The sequence below is a fragment of the Synchiropus splendidus genome, chromosome 10 (genome assembly GCF_027744825.2).
Source record: "Synchiropus splendidus isolate RoL2022-P1 chromosome 10, RoL_Sspl_1.0, whole genome shotgun sequence".
NCBI classification, from domain to species: Eukaryota; Metazoa; Chordata; class Actinopteri; order Syngnathiformes; family Callionymidae; genus Synchiropus; species Synchiropus splendidus.
Genome location: NC_071343.1, coordinates 15,472,137 through 15,495,891, shown reverse-complemented (window position 1 = coordinate 15,495,891; position 23,755 = coordinate 15,472,137). Strand labels below are relative to the sequence as shown.

Here is a 23,755-nt window from a genome sequence, read left to right as displayed (position 1 = left end):
TGTTTGATATTAAAGATGATGTTTCTTTAATGAGAGACCCGGACGTTTTACAAGGAAGGATGAGAGTAGCTACGTTTAAATGTGCGCTTGATTTTTTTTTTTTACACTTTGATGAGCTGATTTGACATCAACAAACCCTACTTCCATACAGTATTTTTTTAAGCTTTCCATTCTGCATATGGTTTTGCAAAGTATGGATTCCTTTTGAAGCATTAAAGTGTAATAATAAATAACAGGATATAATGAACCCTGCAGTAAGAATGAAATAATGACAAGAGCCACAGGGAACTTTTACTGCGGTGTTTAATCCCCTTTAGAGAAGTAAGCGCTGACAAATCTCTTTTGAAACGATCAGCGGTGCATTGAAACCGAACGCTTTACTAACAAGCTCCCCGCGCTCCCGCTTTGTTTCTGAAATTCGATAAGTGCAGCCGTACGACTTACAGTGAGCACCGTTTGTCTGAAGTCGCCAGAGTGAAAATGTCAGTCGAGATAAGGAGCGAGCGCGGAAGAAAAGAGAGGGGATCCGCCGAGGCAACGAGGAAACAAAGGGATTGAAAAGGTTGCACACAAACAGGAGGACAGGAAGCAAACAGCGAGATAATTGGACCAACGGAAGTTTGCTTTCTCGGCTGTTTCAGTAATTGGAAGCTGCTACAGAACTTTTAGGTTCTGGACGTATTTTTCTGCTTCCTGCTGCTCTCTTCCGATCAGCTGAAGCTTGTTAGTGGTTTTCAGTTGGAGGTGCCGGCAGCTGATCGTCCCTGATCTCTAAAATGTTTCTCCAAAAAAATAGCTGAAAATGTTGGCCTTTTTAGATTTTGAAATATTGTTGATAGCCTTCAGGGTCGAAATTAAAACGATGGGATATTTCCTGAATTTTTCAAGCCATTTTGATGAAAGAGAGATTGAAGTGGAAGAAGTGCAAATAGAGGTAGCACTGCTGAGCTCACAAAGCTTCATGAAGCTTCATTTCTGGAGCTCAGAAGGTGGCACTCTTGAGTTTAAAAATAATAGCCAAGCCCGGTTAAAATAGTTGGTCAAAGCCTCTGGGAGCGCCATCTAGTGGGTGTACAAAATAGCAACACTGCTTCTGTGAAGCTTCATGAATCATAACCACGTGCCCTGAGTTATGAAACGTGAGAACCATTTTCAGGGTGGATCTTCACTCCTTTGACACCTTTTGAATTGAAGTGTTTGTGCGCAGTTTTAGTAGCAAGAAATTGCAAAATCATACTGAGGAAAGACGTGAAGAAGTTGAAACTTTCCTTTCCTTCTTATTGAAGGCTGTCTTTGTGCCAACCCTCATGAAGTTTTAGCAAAGGAATATGGTGGAAAATATAAATAAATACTCATGAATGTAGGTTGTTGGGAGGTTAGCTGATATCGACCCTCTGTGTATTGATGCATGAGGCATAATCTAACCTATTTAATAAGAATAAATAAGAAAAAGACTCACAATAAATCGAGAGAATCACAGACTTTATCATAGTTTAGGTCCATACAACTCCATGCTGAACAATGACAGTAATCATAACACTAATAATACACAGTGATGTTTAGAAATGTAAACAGGACGGCAGCGAGATGGACGAGGATCAACGACAATATTGATCGATCATGATTCACAGGCTCGGTTGGACACACAATAGAAAACAGTTAATAAGATTAGAAAACAACAGGATAAATTACAACAGGTATTAACATGAGTCAGACGTTTGTACATTTAAAAATTATTTACAGATCAGTATCTACAATATTCCATCCATGAAAGGAAAAACAAGGGCGTTCACAAATGTCTGACTGTACAAAATAAAATAAAAAATAACTTTGTTGTTAGTTGAGAGTCCTGCAAATCATAGCTGCTTTTCATTCACCTGAAAGATTTAAAGAGACACAGACAGACGATTAAACACTCATGCAACAAAAATAAAACTGCAAAGGCCTTCACAGTTGGTTCAGTAGCACTTCAGTTTGTATGATCCCTCGTTTTAAGCTCCATTTTAAAATGAAATAAAAAGCGATTGTACGCGTCTTGACCGGTTGTAAACAACAGAGGGCGCTGTTGCACACGCTTCCCTCAGTGTCCTTGTAAACTCTTGATACAACCCAGTGGAATATTTTACAACACAATAACAGAAAGAAGTCCTTCACATATAATACATTACAAACCAGCGTGGGATCTCAATGGCTATCCAACAAACTCCTGGGAGGCTGCTTTTAAGGCGAGCTGCTGTGAGCCAGAATAATCTAAATTTGAAGTCAAAATATGTTAATATTTAATGTTGACGCCCGGCAACTTGAGAGTCAAATTAATTTAGATTAATTTGATAACAAAATATGTGTATTATTAATGTACTGAGTTGACAGTTTCAATACAATCTGGTTTGGGTCAAAACTATTTTGTATTTTAGCCTGCGTTAAACTGTTCAGGAGTTAATTCTACCATCCATGTCATTGAATTTAAAGGCCATTTTCGTGGAGGAAAAGAGTTCATAATTCTAGGATATGAAAATACGCCCCCTAAAGGGCATTCTGGATTATTATTATTCACTTATCTGCCAACTAGCTGTCAAAACACTTTCACCATCAACGGCTGCTTGGCCTCACAAAGGACTCGTCGTTGGTATGGTATAAATATATTTCTATAACTTGATTTTAATTGAACCATTTTAAACTCACAGAAATGAGACCTTGAGTTTAGCATGTGTGCTAATAATGTAGCAACTTTTTAAACATTTTCATAAATTAATTCTAGTGTTGTTCTTGTGTGTGCAAACAGAATATTGAATGAAGAAAAGTGAGTGCGCGAATGAGGAACTGTTTTTGTTTCCATGACAAAATTCAAGCCCAGAATTTCCACGGTTACAAGCCAGCAGCTCGCTTTAAAGCAGTCACCTCAGGAAAGATGATTTTGTGTCTCTGAGCAGAGACCTTCAATCATGAACTGCCTTCAGAGTCTGTTAAAGGTTTGTCCGCGATTTGGCTCAGTCATAAAAAGGAATGTGAGTCATAATGAATGAGCTTCATCTCCATCAGCAGTGAAGCGAGAGCTGTCGTTATTTCCAGAGTTTCTTTACGGTGGCAGAGGTGAGGAAGCGAGCAGGTCGGCATGCAGGTGTGTCGTCCGTCCGTCCGTCCGTCCGGCTCAGCGCGGGTCGGGTCTGTCGGGCAGTTCAACTTACTTTACTGACGTTGGCACGGTGAAGTTTCTGTCCTCCAACTCTGGCGGAAGCCAAGAAGCGGCTTTTGTGATTTTCCAATCTCAATTTTGGAATCTCTGCATTGCAGCACCTCAGATGTGAACCGGGGGCCCGGTGGGGGCGGTGAGGGGGACCTGGGAGCCGCAGTCGTAGTCCAGTTCGGCCATCCTGGACCGGCTCATCATCCGGCTGTGCGAGTACGCCCGTCTGTCCGTCTGTCTGTCCCTGAAGCTCCTGATATAGCTCTGCAGGACATCACAGCACATCATTACACAACTTGGACAAGGAGTCTAGTCCTCCAAAACAACAGAAAAGCAGATTAAATTAACATTACAGTGGTCCCTTTGTTCTCGATCACAATCCGTTCCAGACGGCCGTCCAAGAAGCAATTTGTTCGAAATCTGAAACGATTTTTGCCATTACAATGAATGGAAAAAGAAATAATGCGTTCCAAGCCTTAAAATAGTCTTTTGTAGGAGTGAATGTAGAGTGTCTGCTGCAGGTGCGCTGTTCCTCTATGTGTGTGGCCGCTGCATGTGGGAGGGGTTGCCGAGTGAGTGACGTCTCTCCAGAAGTGAAGAGGTGCCCGGTGTGTGTCCAGCTCTGAATGTGCGCTTCTGTGCAGTTTGGCTGTGACAAAGTCATAAACCAAGTAACACTCTGTCCCAGACTCGCCTCATCCCTGTCCCAGCTCCAGCCCACAACAGGACATCAAACCCTGGAGTGTGAGCTCCAGCCTCAGAGAGGTGTGGAGAGCGAGCACCTCCCCTGTGACACTCTACCACGGTCCAGTGCGGAGACAGGAAAGGTTTTACACCTCAATATGAAGAAAAAACAGCCAGTAAATGTAGCTAACGGGACACGTCTGCATACAGAGGCTGCGCTATACACAATAACAAAGTGCATCATGGGTCAGCTGATCCGGCTATGTTTTTTCCGGCTTTTTTTCGGGGGTGGTCGAGTCCGGATTTAGCACCGTTTTGAAGGTTTCGCCATTTATTTGAATGGCTTTGGACAAAGTCTTCTTGTTTCCTGGGAACACTACCGCCCCCTGTTGTCCGATTTAGCTCATTGCAATCAATGATATTTCAAATGAATGATTCTAAACATAAATAAACAGCCTTCCTTTTCGTTACTCCACATGTATTTCCCGTTCATGGCGCCCAGAGACTTCGTAAATACAAGTAGCTTGACTCTGGTTGCCTGGCAACCTCATTAAAGGACCGTTTCTAGGTCAGAGCTCTCCGCACACACACTCATTGTCCTGCCAGCAACCCTCTGAGTTGACCTTTAGTGACCTTTCAAGCAACACCCCCAGCTCACCGGCGACAGCACGTCTCCGTCGAAGCGTCTTTTGGGGTTGGCTTTGCGATGGTAGCCGGGCTCCGTCTGCGGCGGAGGGACTTTGGGTGGCTGAGAGCTCTGAGTCTGGTGATGGGAGGTTCCCGGGTGGTGGTACTGCGGGTGGTGGTTGTGCGTCTTCTGCTTGACGGTGGCCTTCTGCGCCTGCCGCTTCTTCTTCTTCTTGTTCTCTTTCTCCTTCTTCAGCCGCTCCTCTCGCTGTCGGATCCGCATGAGCTGGACTCTCCGCTGCTGCCGACTTAGGACCACTGTGGAGGAGACACCACTTTGTGAAGAACCTGAAGAAAGTCTTCTGCAGGTGAAGTGTGCTCCAGTGTTTGTGTGTGTTCATGCCTTGGGTTGCTGCTTCAACACAGGAGTCAAGTGTTGGGGTGGTTTTCTTCATCTTTACAGCAGGGAGATGCTCCTAATCTTGTGTCTGTGTGTGTGTGTGTGTGTGTGTGTGTGTGTGTGTGTGTTGGAAACTCTATTGTTGTTTCTTGTTTCCTTGTGCAGTCGGACAGATAATGAGTCACCATCTGCCAGGGAAACTGCTTAATGATACCCCAGTTTTCTTTCCCCCGGCCCCTTCCAGGCCCCTCTGGCCAAATGCCACTGTGTGTGTGTGTGTGGAATGGCCAGTGAGACCAGATTGTTACAGCGACTCACCTCAACAATAGGAAAGACAAACATCTATGCGCCTTACAGAAAAATAAAAAAAATGAGAGGGGAGTCAAAACGTGTGCGTCCATGCTGACTGTCACGCTGGTGCCGTGCACTCTCTTCATCTGCCATGACACACACATGGCTTCTCCTCCCTGCTCCACTTTCCTGCCCCAGTTCACCACATGACCATGTCTCCCCCCCAACACCTGCCCCTCTCTACTCTTCTGCACCATTCAAATGCTAAGAAACCGCCTGAAAACACTGCAAATAAAACATTTTAATTGTCATAAATTTAAACAAAAGTGTGCTGTCTCCGCACTGTGGCGCTCAGAGGAAGGTGTAGTGCTACCCTACAGCTTCTGCTTCATTTCCAACCCACAGCAGTGGCGCTACAAGTAGGATGCACCACACTCTGTGCTTAACACCACTCTAAATATTTCAGACAGTGAGTTTTAAGATTAGTGAAGGAGTACACTGCTTAGAGTGAGGGGAAAACTAGGCCTGTGGCACACGGCCCAGGGCCCAAACCCTGGCACGCCAAGTCAGTCCACCCTAAGAGCTTTGTGTGTGAATTTAGGCTCACAATAGATCAGATCACCAGCATTACTTGTGGGTCTTATGACTGTGAGCCACAGTCATAAAAAGCTTTGTTGTTCTTCCCTTTCTTTGGACAGTAATCTCGGTATCAGAACCGCCCAAGCTGGACCTCACCTGTCCACTTGAATCTACTGCAATGAATAGTCAACTATTTTTGCGCAAGGGTGATCATGAATATCAATATTTAACCTGCAAAACCCAAAAATATATACTCATAAAACACAGATTTTTTGGAATCGACTGACCTGTCAGCTGATGGACCAGCTCCTTTGAATCCAAGACCACGGTGCATACCTCGAAAACGTCAATTCCAAATTTGCTGTAACCTTCTTTAACTTTCAGCAACTCCCATCAGGGGTCAGCCTCCTCCTCCTAAAACAATCCTCTCTGGTCACATCCACCCTCTTCATGTCTTCATTTATCGCATCCTTCCTGTTTTCACTTCCTTTACTCCCAGCAGCTTCACCTCTCTCATTCTCACACATGTATTCTGTCTTGCTTCCACTGAGCTACATCCCTCTTCTCTCCTGCTGATACCTGCAGGGGGTGCAGCACCCCTGGGGATCAGTAAGAGAAGGATGCGGAGCGTGAGCTCCAGCCAGGTGAAGAGCATTCTCAGGTCTCTGCATCGCTCTACAGTGGCCAGCCACAAAGCAAATCGATCTTCCTCCCTACTCTGGTTGTTAGCTTTGGGAAGTAATCGCTAGATAACAAGCAATGAAAATCAAATGTCTCTCAGAGCTCGGGTGAAAAGCCGACCACTCAGGCGAGACTGTTGTGAGAGACATCGGCTGAGCTGGCTCTGGAAAACTGAGTGAGAACAGCACAATGACAAGTTAAGAACTAGAGCTTATGAAGAGAGACCAAGACACCAGACCGAGAGGAAAAAGGCTGGAATAAAGTTGCTTATGATGTCAGCGCATTATTTTGTTTTCACTCAGGGAGGCCATTATTTCTCAGACGGCAATCTTGACATAAGAGCATTTTATTCCCTTGAATTCTAATCTAAGCTTCCCAGCCTGGCTGGTGGAAGAAAACGTCTGCGGCTTGAGATAAAGTCGCCGTTTGAAACACCAATATTGCTTTTGTGTCAACGTTTTATTTCCATGGAAAGAGAGGAGACCTGAGTGGAATATTTGAGACGACTGTGATGACTTTTAAATGGCTCTCACAAGAGTTTCTTCTTGTGTGCACCAACCCATTCTTTCCAGAAGTCTCTGTCTGAGCTGCAGAATTGGCAAGTAGATTCACAATTTTTCATTTTATTTTCCATCAGGGGACTGCTTCTTCTCCGTGTCTGAGGCATCTTTGTTCTCAATAAACTCTTGCTAGGAAGCAATGTTGTGTGCATTACGTGTGATGCTTTCTGACACAGTAGGACCTGCAGCCACCTCCTCACTCTTACAACATCTCTCCCCCCCTTAATAAGTCATCCAGGAGAGGCTCAGAGTGAAACAGCTGCTCCTCCATATGAAGAGATGGTGGCGCCCTCATCTTGTCAAGATGCCATCTCAACGCCACTCTGTTATGGGGCGACAGGAATATTCAACGGGGTGGAGGCCCCGGGACACACCAAGGTCATGCTGGAGAGACGAAGCCTCTTTCTAGACCAGGAAGTACACTGGTCAGTGTTAACTGTGAATGTGCCTTCCTAATTTTATACTATTGAATCTCATTTCCACATATTTATTCCTTTCCATTTTGGAAGTCAATTTACTGTCTATAATAAATTGTATAATAATATATCACATACCTATTTACATTGTGTTGATCTTTTTTTTTTTTTAATCTTTTTATTTCTATTCTAATGTTCATAGATTTATTTTCAACATTTCGTTGTATTATTATTTTTCATGTTACTCTACAATATTTTACAGATTTTCTCATTTGCTTTTTTTTAAAACTTACTTAACTTGTTCCTTGTAATAGCTATAGTTTTTATTATTTTAACAATTAATAATGAAAAGAACTTTTTTCTTCTTTTTTTTCTCCAGATTATTTATTACATTACTATTATTATATTGTTATACACCCCCCTCAACCGTGCCTGAAAACGGACATAATAAGATGGCAGAAGGTGTTGCATGGCAAAGCTTGTTGGAATACTCTGAAAGTTTTACAAATCTTAAAACACAAAAACTAATGGACCAAATATTTCAATTTAAAATGCTCAGCCTCTGAAGACTGTTATTTGTGTTTTTTTTTCTTTACAGATTTCATTTGATCCCGCACCACGTCTTCTACTTCACTTTCAGGAAGAATTACAAGAGTTATTTTTAGGCAAAAGTTTTGCGGTGGACTTGCATATGAAAGGCACGAAGATGAAACAACCTCTGAATCTGACTTCACCACACAAAATGGCGGCAGCTTCCCATCTAACCTCGGCGATATGACCTTTAAAACTTCGCCGTCCCTTGAAATTAATGACTTTCCTTAAAGACTGAAAGCGGCATGACAACTGAATCTATTTAAAGAGATCACAGCTGACTCACACGTGACTCAGGCTCGGCGGCAGAGCAATGCAAATATCCACTCTGCTACTGAAAATTAATTAGCTGTCATGAGGTTTCGTTTAATTAAATTTCTCTGTTAAATTATAGACAAGGGTCGAGCCATTTGTTCTTTTGACAACCATTCAATTCAGTCTAATTTCCTTTGTCTTCACTCTTTCCGCAGCAGCCCTGACTTGTCGCTCACTATCCTCCTCTCCTGGGAGAAAAGCATTATTCTGTGTTCAGTATTCTGTGGCGGAAAAATAGTCTCTCACAGGTACACACACTCACACACGGGAGGAGGAGGACCATGGAAGATAGAAACCCAAACTTAAACCTAAAAATCCTGCCGAGCCATAGCTGCTGACAAGATCACTCACCTTCTGTGTGAGAAAATCCCTCGGCGGTCACCTTCCACTGAATCAGAACGCCCAGCAGAGCCAGGACGGGCCACACTCCCAAGATGACCCAGGTGAACCAGCACACGGGCTTCTTTGGTGCCACCTGGGATCAGAAGTTCCCAATTCAATCTGAAGATCAGCTTCAGAGATAAACACGGTCCCTCACAAACTGCCAAGAGGAGCCTCACTCTGCCCACTTATGGACCCACCACCCACCTGATTTGAGCCCACAGGGACAGCACATGTCAGGTGTTTAGGAGACAAAGTCAGAGAGGCTAGATGGAGATTGTTTGGACTTGTACAGAGGAGAGAGAGCCAGTACACTGGTTGGATTGGAACTGCTAGGCAGAAGGTGGAGAGGAAGGTCAAAAAGGAGATTGATGGCGGTGGTGAAGGAGGACATGAAGTTTGAGAGAAGAGGAAGCAGAGGACAAGGGTGAGATGGAGGAAGATGATCCGCTGTGGAGACCCATGAAGGGAGAAGGCGAAAAAAAGATGTTGAGGCTTACAAGTGGAGTGTATTTTAATTGTTACTATTTCTTGTGTTATGCCTGTATTTGTATTCATTATGCAATAGTTCATATCAAAATATGACTATTGTTGTTGTTATTGGACATCAGCTGCGTGGGGGAATATTCCACAATTTCTTAAAATAATTTGCTGCATATTTTACTCCTCAAATATAATTTCTTATCTCATTTCTCAACATGTGGGATTATTTAAATATATAAAAAGGCTCATACTGTATAATTGTAAGAGCATCATTATTATAAAAATAGAATGAATAAAATAGGTTTATGAAATAAATACAATAACTGATAAATTATTTAAAAATATTTGCATTTGATATGAATGTGTCATTTCATTATGAAAATATTAGTTAAGAAATAAAAAAGCAAAAGGAGCACCCGAGCAAAAAATAAATAAATAAATAAAATGGAAATAGTTGTAAATTACATCATCACATATTTATATAAACAAATGTCCATAAACAGCCGACTCACTTGAGTGGGACCACAGGGACAGCACATGTCAGGTGTTTAGGAGACAAAGTCAGAGAGGCTAGATGGAGATGGTTTGGACATGTACAGAGGAGAGAGAGCCAGTACATTGGTAGGAAGATGGTGAGGTTGGAACTGCCAGGCAGAAGGTGGAGAGGAAGGCCAAAGAGGAGATTGATGGAGGTGGTGAAGGAGGACATGAGGCTTGAGAGAAGAGGAAGCAGAGGACAGGATGAGATGGAGGAAGATGATCTTCTCCCTGAAGGGAGAAGCCGAAAGAGAAAGAAGATTCTGAATAGCAAGGCGTAAACACTTACCCTGAGTCTCTCATACACGTAGTGCACCAGGGCAAAGAGTTCAATGAAGTAGTCCACAGTGATGGTGATGATGGCCGACCCGAAGGTGGCGGTGGACAACGTGACAAAGCAGCGTTGCCACTGAAGGGTCAATACTGCAAACAATGTGCCGGAACCAAGGAGAATACCCAGAGGAACCCAGACTGTCTTCGGGTGGTAGAACTCCTCCATGGCCTTCAAGAAAAAAAGGTTGGTAGCATGGCTTCCAATAATTACACTGTAAGGACAGTGATATTCTTTATTCTGTTCGGAGGCAAAAGCCACACATGCTTGAAGACAGTGTTCTTAATTGACTGGTGCATCTTCTGGATCGAGAGAGCAACTCTAGTTTGCAGTCACGACGCATCATTAAGTAGATAATGAATCCTCTTTTTCCTGCCGCCATAATGTTCATTGACTTGAGGACAGATTTATCTGCTGCAAAGAAGACTGCAGTGGTTACAGTCACACTCTTACAGAGAGGAGGGAAGCTGCAGACCAGCCATCGATCAATGTCGCCTTTGAGGAGCACAAAGTGTGGAATTGCTTTTCTTTGGTTTGGGAGACACATTCCTATCATCACCACAGCACGCTGGGATTCGGAGTCAGAGTATTTTTTGTTTCAGCCTGCTTATATAACTCACATTGACATGAAATAATAATAAAAAAATATATGTATAGGAAATATGACAAAGTGTTTTCCTCACCACCAGTGAAGCCACGCCCACCAGCAGACCCAGCAGCAGGCCGACCATGAACAGTCCGACGCTGCGCACTAGCATGGTCACCAGGCCGCACAAGGTCCCGATCCCGAGGCCGATGCCCACTGAGGCCTCGATGCTTAACTGGGTGTCCATCACTCTCTCCTTGTAGCAGAGCATGAAGATGACCACTGAGCCGAACATGAGGCCGGTCAGGAACAGCACAGCCTTGAAGCATCTGTAGCCTGCAGGCAGGAGAAGAGGAAGGAGATTAGCTGGACGGACGGGGCACAAGATGCATCAACTCGTGTGGCGGAGGGCATTCATGGGAAGTAAGCACAGGTATGGAAAGCAAATATAGCAACTATCACAAGAAACTGCGTAAGGGACAGACGCTACTCTACTCTACTCTGCTAAGGGTGTAAGAACATATTGATACGCTCAAATATTGCGATACTTAATTATGTGATATTGTATTGATATTTTCCGGAAATACTGAAATACTTGATTGTGTAAAATTGATATTTTAAGACTACGCCGATATTTAATACATAGATGCTGGGATATGCTGCTTTGATGTTTTTAATACTAATGTTTCTTTTATGTTTTTCTTTTCTATTTTGTTGCTAGTGGGAGTGATTGATTCCTCTGTGCTAAATTTAACTGAAGATCAAATTGGACGTCATAAGAATAAACTTGTTTTCATGCATGTATCGTATCGTATCGTATCGTATCGCATCGTATCGTATCGTATCGTATCGCATCGCATCGCATCGCATCGCATCGTGCCGTACAAGGTACAAAGTACAAGTGTGCATCCAGGAACCCTGGCCACTGTTCCTCAGGTGCTGTACCAGAGCTTGAGGGTTGTCCATTGTCAATGTCTATTTTCACTTAAATTCTCTCATTTTCATATCAACCCCAAGAGGGTAAGTAAGTAAGTCCAATTGTCAGCATTATGTTAAGCATCAAAACAATAGCGATTGAAGGAATTAACATGAAAGCAGGTCCAGTTGGCTCAAGACTCGATAGGACAGGAGCCCCATTTCTCGCACAAAGAGGGTCAATACTAGAGTGAAGCAGTGGCAGCTTCTTCATTTGTTGTTTTACACAGGCGGCTTTTTAGAGTCTTTCGACGCCCATAATAACAATGGAAACTTGGAAAACTGTCACAGTCTTATCCCAGGGTGTGCGGTATGTGGTATCGATTTGGACTTGGCACACACGGATGAAGATGGCTTGACCAAACAAATATTAATCTGTGTAGTCAGATGGGACCCAAAAAACATCTGAGGTTTTGACTTGAGAATCATGATCAGAGTTTGAAAGTGAAAGAGGCATTCCATTTATATGCTGTATATACAGTTACCGTGATGCAAATTAATTTACAGTATCCTCGTGGTGATACTACGCCGACCAACAGCATTGTATGGTGTTTTCTCATAACATATACAGGAGGTAGAGTTTATGTTGGTAAGTCCTGAGATTCAACTTTTTTTGGATAAGATCAATGTCATTTTGGACCTGAAATGGAAGCGCTGGGTAAAAGGAGACAACCAATGAGGTTCATGGATGTGGTCAATGAGGGCATGAAAAAGACCACTGTGACTAGAGAGGACGATAGAGAGAGGTTTAGGAGGTCGACCGTGATGGGAAAGGGGAGGGTTAACTGGCTCGAATCTGAGCACTGAAATATGAAGGCAATATCACACTAATGCAAAGTTACATTTTTCAGCTACAAATGTTTCAAATTTGTAGACCGATCAAGGTGAGATATTCAAAGAAAAAAAACTAAAGCAAAGTGAACCTTACTGTGCTAGACTAGTAACTGAACCACTTAAATATCTATAAACATGAAGTATTGAAGATTTGGTTCAAATGTTTTTTTTTTCGTTCTCAGAGCCTCATACAATCCCTTGCCTGAGTTTTTATCTTCTCCCAAAAGTGAAACAAAGCACGCCGAAGCGAAATCATAATTCAAAATCTTTTCATCATCTTTTTACGACTCGTTCATTCCGGTTGATTGATGTATTTGTCGCACGTTGTTTGGTTTGCTGTCTCTCTTTCCTTTGGAGTCTGACTGGACCCGGTCTCCAGGGGAATCAACATCAGATTGTTATCTTTGTGTAATCATGCGTCGCACAGCTGAGCCCAATCGCTCCCCTTCTCCAGTCCGAACCGTGACCATACCTCATTTATTTGGATGCACTTCCTTAAAGGTTTCTTTGTTCTGTTTTCCACGCCTCAGTTTTCCCTCACAGTGACTTAAATAAACCTCAGCTCTGCTTTACTTTTGGTCGTTGTTATCAGACAAGTGTCGCTCAACCAAACAGGGTGTTTTTCTCTTTTGAAGACGAGTCTGAACTCCACTTCAAGTCGCATCCTCTTACCAAAAAAGCAGTAGATGATCCCAAAGAGGCAGCACATGGAGCAGACCACGGATGGAACTATCTCGTATCTCCTCTCGATCTCCTGGTCACACTTGAGTCCCAGCTCGGTGAAACCCAGCAGAGGACTGGTGGAGGCCATTTTTGTCTGAGGCGTGGTGAGCTAGCTGTTCAGCGGAGAGAGGAGGTGAGGGAGGAAGGGGTCAAGTGGCGGCTGCTTTCTCAGAGAGCCATCAAGACGCGTCCACCTGCAGGAGAGCACAAAAGAGAGCGATGGAAAAGTGAGAGTGGAAAGTAGTTATTGATTCCGAAGCAAGCTGACACAGCAGCGGGATGCAATTTTGACATCACTGCAGCTTTCCCACCATCATTAACGAAAGTTGTGGCCGAAAGAGTTGCCAAGAAACATTTTGACAACCCAAAAGGTTGTCATGGAGAGCAAACATTTGCATGCATTTGCAAGTTGTGGCCGATCCGTGTGTTTGTGAAGATTAAAGTATTTTTAGGAAAGAGAAGAATCCCAAAAGCTGTGATCTGCCTCAGCTCTGATCGCCCGCTGAAAATAACACAGCCCAAAAATATTGTTTGTGAAGCGTTGAGTCACGGTGCAGCAGAGTCGGACCACGGGAATCTGTGGTGGGCTCCTTTAATGGCTTCATGGATTTCCTGGCAGAGCTGCTCTTGTTTTAGGTTTGACAAGAATTGCATGCCTTTTATTCTGAGCATGAGTTGAAGCGGCTTGTTGGACGACTAGAACAGCATTCACTGAACCAGGAAGCTGAATGTCCCAGTTCCAAGGGTCATTGTGCTCTAACTCCCCCCTCCCCCGGCCCCCAATCAAGAAAAAGGAAACTACCACCAGAAAAAGTAGACCACCACTGAGTCGCTCATTTTCACCCACACTGTGAAATTTGTTCGATATATTTTACTCCCTGACAAATATGTAATGTAAATATATGAAGGTTTAATTTGAAATATCATGGACAGATGGGCTTAATGGGACACCGGTATGGCATGGAACAACAAAACATGGCAGTTAGTGATGTGCTAATGAAGCTTCATGAAACACTGTCCTCATTTCAGAGCTCCAGAGGTGGTGCATCGGGTTAAAAATGACGCAAAGTTGCATATAAATGGTTGTTGATACCCAAAGATTTTAGAGGAGGCAGTGCAATCTAGTGGGCTCTGAACATGGGGACACTGTTTCATGAAGCATCACAAGCACATCAGTAGCCACAGCTCTGCCTAAAGAGAGCGCAATGCATTATTTACACACAAGGTTTGTGGCTCCAAATCTGAACTCAGTTAAACTTTAATCATCTGTTCCTTGGCACAATATCAGCATTCTGTAAATCCAGTCTTGGATTATTTAGCAAATTTTTATGCTTCACCAAGGAATTTAGGCAATTCCTTGGTGAGGGTAATAGTCAATTGAAACAGATTTTTAATATGAAGAATATATCGCTACAATTTCAGAGTCAGCCAGCAGCAATAAATATGGGCACTTTTTCTACACCTTATTTAACATTACCTCACTTTTACCCAATAGATCAGCATGCAGTGCCAAGAACTTTGGCCGCACCAGTTACCTCACTGGGATTTGAGCCAGTGACTCTGCTTCATGGTTGCGACTCGGTGAGCTCCCAAATGTCAAACGAAGTTCAGTTAAAGGAAATATATAGTTTATATGATCACAGAAGGAACCACCACATGGTTCAGCCATTTTTTCTGTTTTAACACCTGTTTGGTCGGGCAATACTCAAGAAAATTCAGTATTTACCAACCAGGTTTAAAATGTAAAAAAACAAGAGGTGAAATAAATCAGTGAATAAAATTATAAAAACAACCATCAATGCTGCAGAATAACAGTCATTTGAAGAACTTGTGCGCTAAAGATGCCGAGAGTGAGAAATGCTTCAGTCAAAGGTTCTTGCTGAGAAGTTCAAAGGCATCTTCTCCACCATGTTGAAAGCCAGCGCCAGCCGAATGAGGAGTGTCGGGATCAGTCTGTTTTTTTCTCCTTAAACTGTTCAATTAGTCTGTTTTCAGCCGCAGACTCTGAGACACTCTTTTGACTTTCATTCTCAGTGTTTGTAGGACCTCGACAGGCTTCAGCGCCAGAGGCGTTTTTCCGCCTCCGCCATCAGTTGGTGGTCACGTTCCATTGTGTTCATTCACTTATTGATGAAGCTGCCCTGAGGGCAAACGCTGTCAGTCAAACTGAGCAACACTTCTTGTGCTAATGACACGGAGCTAAGAAAACAGGTTACATAATGCGCAGACGCTGTTTTACCACAGTTGCTGAGGCACACGGTTTATGTCCAAACATGATGTTTGGGCATATTTGCCTCCACCGAGGTTATGTTTTCCTTCATTTATTCATTTGATGTTGTTGAGAGTAGTTGTTTCTATGATCCGCCGTGACGCAGGCAGACCATAAACTGATATTTATTGATGTTTGTTACGACACAGAGATGCAGCAGAATAAGGAGCAGAACAACAATACTCATCAGTTATAATAAATATAGGTTCGGGATTGCCAGATGGAATGGTGAGGCTGCTGTATCGGGGATGAAATAGCTAAGCCAGAAGGCACTTGGTAAACACTCTCACCTATAGAAACAAACAGCAGGCAGATGGTGAATACAAGGAGTCAAATTCAAAGAAAGTTTTCTTCACATCGCGTCTCTCTCAGAGGAGCTCAGTCACCCAGACGGGACTCTAACTAGAACTGCTGCTCCTACACGTCAAGAAAAGTTGGCTACGGCTAGGCATCTTTTTGCGAGTACTGTGTGGCCTAACATGGGATAGGCGATGGAAAACGGATGAACCCCTCAATGTTTTTTTAAAAAACACGATGATGCATGTGAAAATATCTGGGACAAATACCAGCAAAAATGTCTACCGGTAATTTAAAAAAAAACACTAAATAAGTGAAGTGGTTGCACTGAGAATAAATGGAAGAAATTGAATGAATTCTGAAAGGAGCCGCTGTTTGATAGCAAGTGGCATTAAGCTTGCAACAAACTCGCTGAGCAAGAAACTGAAGGCCTTGAGATGTAATGCTAAATGGTTGTGACAGGACTTGTCTATTATTGATAGCCTGCAGTCATAAAGCCCTCCCAGCTCTCTTGCTAGGAGCCTCAAAATGCACTGTTTTTCAGCACTCTTTGTTTGATTTTGTTTCTGATCCCACGTTCAAACACACCTGACTCCAATTACTGATCAGCTTGTTTCTGTCCATGAGAGCTTTCTCTCCACGACATTGGAAATTTCTTTTGGGTCTAGTTTTTTTGTTGTTGTTGTTTCTAGCTCTCTCTCTCTTCTTTTGTGTTTCCTGCTTTTCCCTCCTTGTCTGGAACCTTTTGTTGTCTTTTCAATGGCTGGTGCCGAGCCAGCGTCGGCCTCTGCCTCCGTTACTGCGTGGACTCCACTATTTTTCAAAGTACTTTCTAAATGTACTCAAATGAGTCACTTGGAACTTTAAAGAGTAGTCACGTCTTTCAAGAGCCAGAGACTGAAACAAATCTGATCTCCTGACTGATCGTGTTTGCCGGCTTACACTGTATTTTTATGATTTAGTTTGACCACTCTGCTCCTCGCTGAACACCCACATATGGGCTCAAAACATGAGTCAGTTCCAGTCGGCTATATTACATTTACATCCAGTAAGATTCAGCTTATACCGGAAACATGGAAGTTTTACCGACGGCGGAAACTAACGTTTCACAGACGCCACTACTTCACTCTGTCGCCCCGTCTATTACAGATAATAAATTAAATTTTGATGTGCTTCTCTGGATCCATTACTGTCCTCCGGCGCTCTTTTTACAGGCTACTGCACTTGTCGTGTCAGACCAGTGCTGACGTGAACTCTCCTGAGTATATTACTGACTTACCTACACTCTAAAAGGCTGCGGTGGAGGAGAGTGCACACAGCAACATTTGATACTCAGCGCACCATTTATAAGACCGTAATATCCAATGCTAAATACATGTCACAATGCAACAGCAGGTGGCAGTAGAGTGCCGAAATTCTCATGCTCAAACCAATAGAGTGAATAAGATTGCCAGACCAGGCATGTTGGCGCCCCACCTTCCCAGACATTGGGTTCTCATAGGCCTCATGAGGCTCTGTTTTTGGCCCTTTATGAGTTAAACAGAAGGTGAGTTTAACTGAAGGAGGTTTCCCACCAGCCGCGCAGGATCGTTCCTGAGAATACGCCTATCGTTCCGTCGTCTCGGGATTCATTAAGTCAATGTACAAGACTAATTATCGTAAAACAAATGAGCTTGTGCAACATTAATGTCAGTCTAATGGACAAATCATAAGACCTGTCACATGACCCACTCAGGCGCCCTCTTAATTAAAGCCTCATCAGGCGGCAGAAAAAAAAAAAAAAAAGGTTATTTTCCTTGGCATTAATGAGAAGACCAGTCGAACGTTCCAGGGGGAACTTGATGACTCAGCATGGACACGTCCGAGTCGCTCATCGCCAAACAGTGTTTGGGAACAATGTGCTCCTTCATAGATAATGACATGAAGTATATTTAGCAAAGAAAATAAATGAATAAATAGCTTCCGCAGTTTTTGGACAGTCAGTTTGCCTGCTGCGGGCGCAACAGCCTTATTACTGCTGCTCTGACGTTTGTTTTTAATTTATTTTGCAGCATTTTTAAATTGCCTCCCGTATGTTTGCACCTTCTGTGCTATACAGTCAGGCTCAGGTTTCATTACGGCAAGTGTTTGGAGTATGTCAGTGCCCCCAGGTGCAGAGATGCATCCTATATCCGGACCAGTGTCCGGAGGCATTTGACTAGCATCTTGGGGATCAACACTGAGAGGATGTCATATCCCATCATGGCTGTTTCCATGACCATGAACACACACAGTTCCCTACATACCGTACATGTGATCTGAGGGTTGTATCAGCTGGTAATTTATGGATTTTGGAGGGGGCGAAGTTCTCCATCACACTTTCAAAAAATCCTGGTGGAAACCCTGTATTCTTAAAATGATAACCAATTGTGCTATTGCTGCAGCTAACTATCTTCACTTAGGTTTTCTTAGAGGTCAATGGAAAAACCCGGAAAAGGAAACAAAGAAAAAAAAGGACCAATATTGTTCTTCTCTCTGCTCCTTTTTGATCTGTCAAATTGCGTTGAGAAGAAAGAAGGCCTGGATTAAAAAAAATCTTTTTTTTTTAATGATTTTATATGACTTTTTTGATGATATGATGATTGTTTATTTACTTATCACTTGTTACAGGACAGTCTTTTTATAATAATAATAAAAAAAATCAATTAAATACTGACTAAACAGAAACAAACTTGAATTTAGGCAGGATTATAAACATACTGAATCATACAATACATTAACAACAGCCAAACATTTTAAACTCCTTTAAAAGTAACTTTAAAATATATAAGCAGTATATGACTAAATAGCTGACTATTTAGTTATCAATATCAATAATGATAAAACTCCTTAAAATTCCACAGTTCACCTGACACATAGGCTTGTATCAAAATCAAGCTGTGACTCGTGGACAGAAGCAGAGTTATTTGCTGCCATTTAACCACATGGAGGAACTCAGTCTGGGTCTTGTTGTTAGCACTTGCCATGTTGTGACTGTCACTCTATGAAGGAACAGGGGGAGCTGCAGGGATATCTGTGGATGCTCCAGAGGGCAACTGGTACACCATAAGTGAGCGCAGTTTTAAAAATCTTTCTTTTTTTAATCTTTTAAATCATTTGCCAACCAAAACTTGAAATAACAATAAAAAAATGAATAGAAAAATAGACAATTTATCGTGCAGGCCTATATGAAATACTTGTATGTTTCATGTGGGAATGAAACAAATTACTTCTACTACTACTACTATTTTCCGATTCACGGATAATGATCATGAGTGGATAAGACCCATTATACTTCAATTATTTTTGGCTACTCTTTGTTTAACCACAAACAATTCACTGTCTTTCAGGTCACATATAATTGCGGCGGGCCAGATTTGGCCCCCAGGTCACACTTTGGACACCAGAGCATTATAAGATCAACACAGAGCAAGAGTGTTTTTCTCCAAGCAGACAGGTGTGAGAAGAGGTGGCCTTGAGGAAGCATTGATCGATAATCTGCGGCTCAATTTGTCACCCAGCTGTTGCCTAAAAAACAATTAGCTCAAGTCATTGTCCATCACATCCAAAATGTTTCCACTCCAGCAGGATGAGAGACGAGAGGCAAAGCCACCACGTGTCTAGAAGTGGCCGAAAGGAAGGATAACAAACATGTTATGCAACAATGTTGCATGCCGCCTGTTGCTATGGCAACCACTAGGATGGAAATAGGGATACAAAAAAAGCCTCTCATCTCACCAGGAATGTGAAGGTTAAAGGTTGAGGTTTCCTTGAAAAGACCCCATAAGCATGTAGCCATGGAAACACATCACCGACTTTGCTTCCAGACCATAGCGTCATCACCTTGTTTTCACAGGGTAAAAAAAAAAATGCTGGAGTGCAAAATTGCATTTTCTCGAACCAGCACACGTGAAACTTTCCGGTCATCATTTCCCTTTCTTCGGCTTGTGAAAGTTAGCGCCGAAGTGTGAGACTGCTGGAAGCACTGTTTGCATTCATTAGCTTGACATTATGTAATTCGGCTCAGCCTGGAAAAGTGGGGGTAGACATCCAGCTAACACTTACATGAAAGCAGCGAAGTCATTTTGGGATACAATTATGCTCTAATACAAGCGCCCGTGTCTCGAACCAATAGGTCGGAAATACACATGAATGGGACAACGTGAATAGCAGGGGTGGTGTATTTGCATGTGGGGATTTGTTCAGCATTCTACTTTCTATTTCAAAAAAGTTTTCCTTGTCCTGGATCTCTCTAATCTCAGCCATGAATGAGTGACACAGGGCAAAGCTACTCAGACTCCAGCGACCAGAAAACATAACTACACCTCACACCATCCCTGTTGGTTGTGCAGTCTTTGCTGCAAGTAAGGACTGGTTTACACACACTGTTTTATGATGGAACTTCTTAGTGGAGTTTGTCTGTGTTTCACGTCTCTGGTAGAAGCTGTTGGTGTCAGATGGGGCCACACATGCCCCCATTTTTTCTGGCCCCTGGTTCACAGTGTCTAAAGACATAATATGAAAATATTTGATATAATGGCGTGTTTAACGTCAGAAATGTCTATATATCAAACATTATATTACTATTCTTTTGTGTTCCAGAATAGTTTTCTGTGCGACATCTCGTGGTTGCAGAATGTTCACACATGCCTGCCTCACAGAATACACACTAGTTTGAGTCCAAGATGTACGTAGATCAACTTGAATGTCCGATTTTTTTCCCCCTTTATGCCAAGAACAGTGACCTCTAGCTAACAAGCTCAAACTGCTGGCCGCTTGCAAAACTCACAGCTATGAAATACAACATCTCAGACTTTCAGAATTACCCCTCAAAAGTTATTCTTCTAAAACCTGACAGACACGTGAGCAGAAAGCAATTTAGCACTGCGGCAGTGTATGTTCCTCCTCGAAGCCACTTGTTCTCCAGCCTTAGCTCTCTGCAGTGAATGAGTTGTCCAATTTCTGTTATGCAGTCGAGGTTTTACTGCCAACTGTGAGCAGTGAATCATGCCGCAGCATGTCTGACACGAATTACGGATCAGGACATTATCTTTGCCGGCCCACCTGACTGATGATATCAGATCAGTCGGGGATCATAACCTCAGCATTCCTCATTAACATGATGAACCCGCGACATTTTGACTGAAACACAGATGATGCCGCCATCAACCAGATACAGAAAATTGTGAAGACAAAACAGAACCAGGAGACAATCTAGTGTGAGAAAAGGGCAGGAGCTCAGTCATTCCAAAGTGACTCGGAGTAGAGCCGCTGCTTCATTGCATAGAAGGATGAAACTAAAGAATAACCTTGATTTGGAGGTTTTCCAAGCATCTCTCCAGTAGGACAATATGGACAAAAAAAGTTATCGCGATAAATGTTGTAATTTCGGCGATAATAATTACAATACATTTTCATTCTATTCCATGTGTTGGACACGCTACAGTTTCTCTTGAAACTGTTTTATGTTGAAACTTGTTAGTGGAGTTTGTCTCCAACATCATTATTTGTTTATGTTTAAATATTATAGCTAACTAAGTGCAGAGATGCGAAATTTAATGGTTCACGTCTCTGGTAGAACCTGGTCCTGTCTGAAGGACTGCTCTGCCAGCTTTATTTAGGGGTTAAATTGAGCCGTCTGTCTGCTGTATCCCATGTCTCTTAACAGTTAGTTGACTTTGACTATGGACCAGTGGGGACACATTTCCTAGATGCTATTGAAGAAATATTAGAAATAATGTGAATAAATGATCATTTTGTCATATGTTATTCCCGAAATCATGATACAAACTGTCAGTCCTTTGTCTTGTGTGATGAAACCTTTTCACAATTCTCTCTCCAAGGAACGGTTGTTTTCCATTTCCTTATTGACGATTTCACTAATACTTTGACCGCTTTAGAATTTGTTGATGGTCTCTAACTGATGCCGGGTCGTAGCATTAGAGCTGCCTGTGAGAGTGTGTCAGCGATCAGTGAACCCTAATGGGGATGCACAAGAGGACACTGCCGCCAATACCGGAGCGTAGGTCCGTCCAATATCCAACTACTTTCACCACGGTGTTTGGCCGAGGCGCCAGCGCAGTGGGAGACCTGCATGTGTTGATGTGAACCAAGGCAGACGACCACGTCAGCGAACCTATGAGGACCACTCCATCTAATAAAATAAACACAGATCCAAAGACTCAGAGTCGACCAAACTCCGATCGTGAACCAAAGTCCTCCACACTCTCCACAACTGTCACACGCCGGAGTTGGCGGTCAAACACAGCGGTGCTGGAGAGCTCCGCGCACCGTCACGGCCTTTGTCATGTTCATGTATGCAAGTCCAATGCAGCGAGAGAGTCGTGTGTCTATCGCATTTAATGTGAGATGAAGAATTGTCATCGTGCAGATTGTGTTTGGCGGTACATCGTGTACCATAAGTTATCACCGATCCCTACTCTACAGAATGAGCTCTGTTAGGCGAGTGTGGCGCACCGTGATGAAAATGTTTCAACTGTGACTGCGACGACAAACAGACTGAAGAGCCTCAAAACTTAATTAACAACCCTCATTTCGCACAAACTCAAAGTCGATCTCTCTACAGACAGCTGACTGGGAAACCTCTCGCTGGTTCAACATCCTCACTTACAATGCAAATAGGGAAATAATAAGAGGTGGAAATCGAATTTACAGGGAACAGCGCCGTCGACTCCACCTTTGTTATGCAAAAAGCAAAAAAGCCCGAAGGCTTCTCAACAAAACCTGCTGTGCAATAAATTATGGGTTTTAATCTTTAACTGACGTGTGCAAACTGACAGGGACAAGTGATGTTAAATAAATATTTATACCCGGGAGTGTCTCGGCATGGTGTGTGTATGTGTGTCGGCATGAATATTTCAGCGGCGGCACACCGCGTTGTGCAACACTAGATTAGGGACGTGTGAGCGTGTCAGCACTGATGTGAAGTAGGAAAAACTTCAATAATTAGAGAAGGCTTCAGAAGAGCGAGTCGTGGAGGAGGAAGCAAACTTATGTGAGGATGTCTGACACACCATAGCAGGGAGGACAGCAGAGAGTTTCCCCCCGGCATCAGGAAGTAACTTCCAGAACGGCTGTGCTTGCCGGTTGGTGACCCTCTAGTATCTTTGATTTCCTCAACACGGCTCATACACTGCTGCCCAGCTGAGTGTCTTATTCCAGAGAGCACTACATTGAATATGATACTTGATAAGGATGGATTTGGTGCTGCTGAGAGGCAGGCGGTGTCATGGGTGGTGGAGATGCTCAGTGATGGGTTAAGCAGGTGAATTATTAATAAGCAGCTAACAGTATGTCATGCTCAGTGAAGAACCAAATGTGTGCTTCCATTTAAATGGCTGAATTATATACTGCTTCACAAGCGTCTTAGAGTCAAGAGATAGACAAAGTCACAGCAGAGTAGTGGGTGGATGTTTGTCCTAATTAAAAAAATGAAAAATAATTATTGATGCATTAGTCTGGGCAGATTCTTGGATCACAGGGGGTTGGAGTCCAACCTATTCTGCGGGTTTCCAGTTCATATATGGGGGTAATTAACGTATATAAAGCATGGTACTCCCCCGTATAGGAGAACGGAAGAGCGCGATGTAGGTCCTCCAAGAACAACACATCCTCACTCTCGTGGCGTAGTATATTGACATTGGATATATTGACTGGACTGTGTCCGATGCTGACGCCGAAGGCTGTCTGGCATGAGCGTTGCACATAGACGTATTAGGCTTCCAATTGAAGCACACGTTCCGCCTTCAGCAGCATATCCATGGCAGTGTATGTACGTAGGTTGGGGATAGGAAAGGCATGTGTTGGTGTAAGGGGTTATAAACAGCAACTGACATACAATACGATTGCCAACATTTTTTTACTCCTTTGAAACGCCTATGAGTAAACATGCAAAGCGGATAGCTGCCGTTTTCGTCAGTATAGGACGCAAAACTCGACTTTCCCAACGTCAATATATAATGGCATGAGAGCG

The 23,755-nt window shown here is 43.0% G+C and overlaps 1 protein-coding gene across 1 annotated transcript in view; it reads right to left on the bottom strand.

Moving 5' to 3' along the window:
* Window positions 1–1,451: 1,451 nt before the first annotated feature.
* Window positions 1,452–23,755, bottom strand: part of tmem198a (transmembrane protein 198a) — a 30,998-nt gene continuing 8,694 nt past the window's right edge. The window contains exons 2-7 of the mRNA XM_053877309.1: window positions 13,128–13,372; window positions 10,744–10,982; window positions 10,019–10,231; window positions 8,680–8,803; window positions 4,527–4,813; window positions 1,452–3,448 (exon numbers count right to left, since the gene is read on the bottom strand). Of these exons, the coding sequence (XP_053733284.1) occupies window positions 3,296–3,448; window positions 4,527–4,813; window positions 8,680–8,803; window positions 10,019–10,231; window positions 10,744–10,982; window positions 13,128–13,266 (1,155 nt within the window). The 5' untranslated portion in view covers window positions 13,267–13,372 and the 3' untranslated portion in view covers window positions 1,452–3,295. The remainder of the gene's footprint in view (window positions 3,449–4,526; window positions 4,814–8,679; window positions 8,804–10,018; window positions 10,232–10,743; window positions 10,983–13,127; window positions 13,373–23,755) is intronic.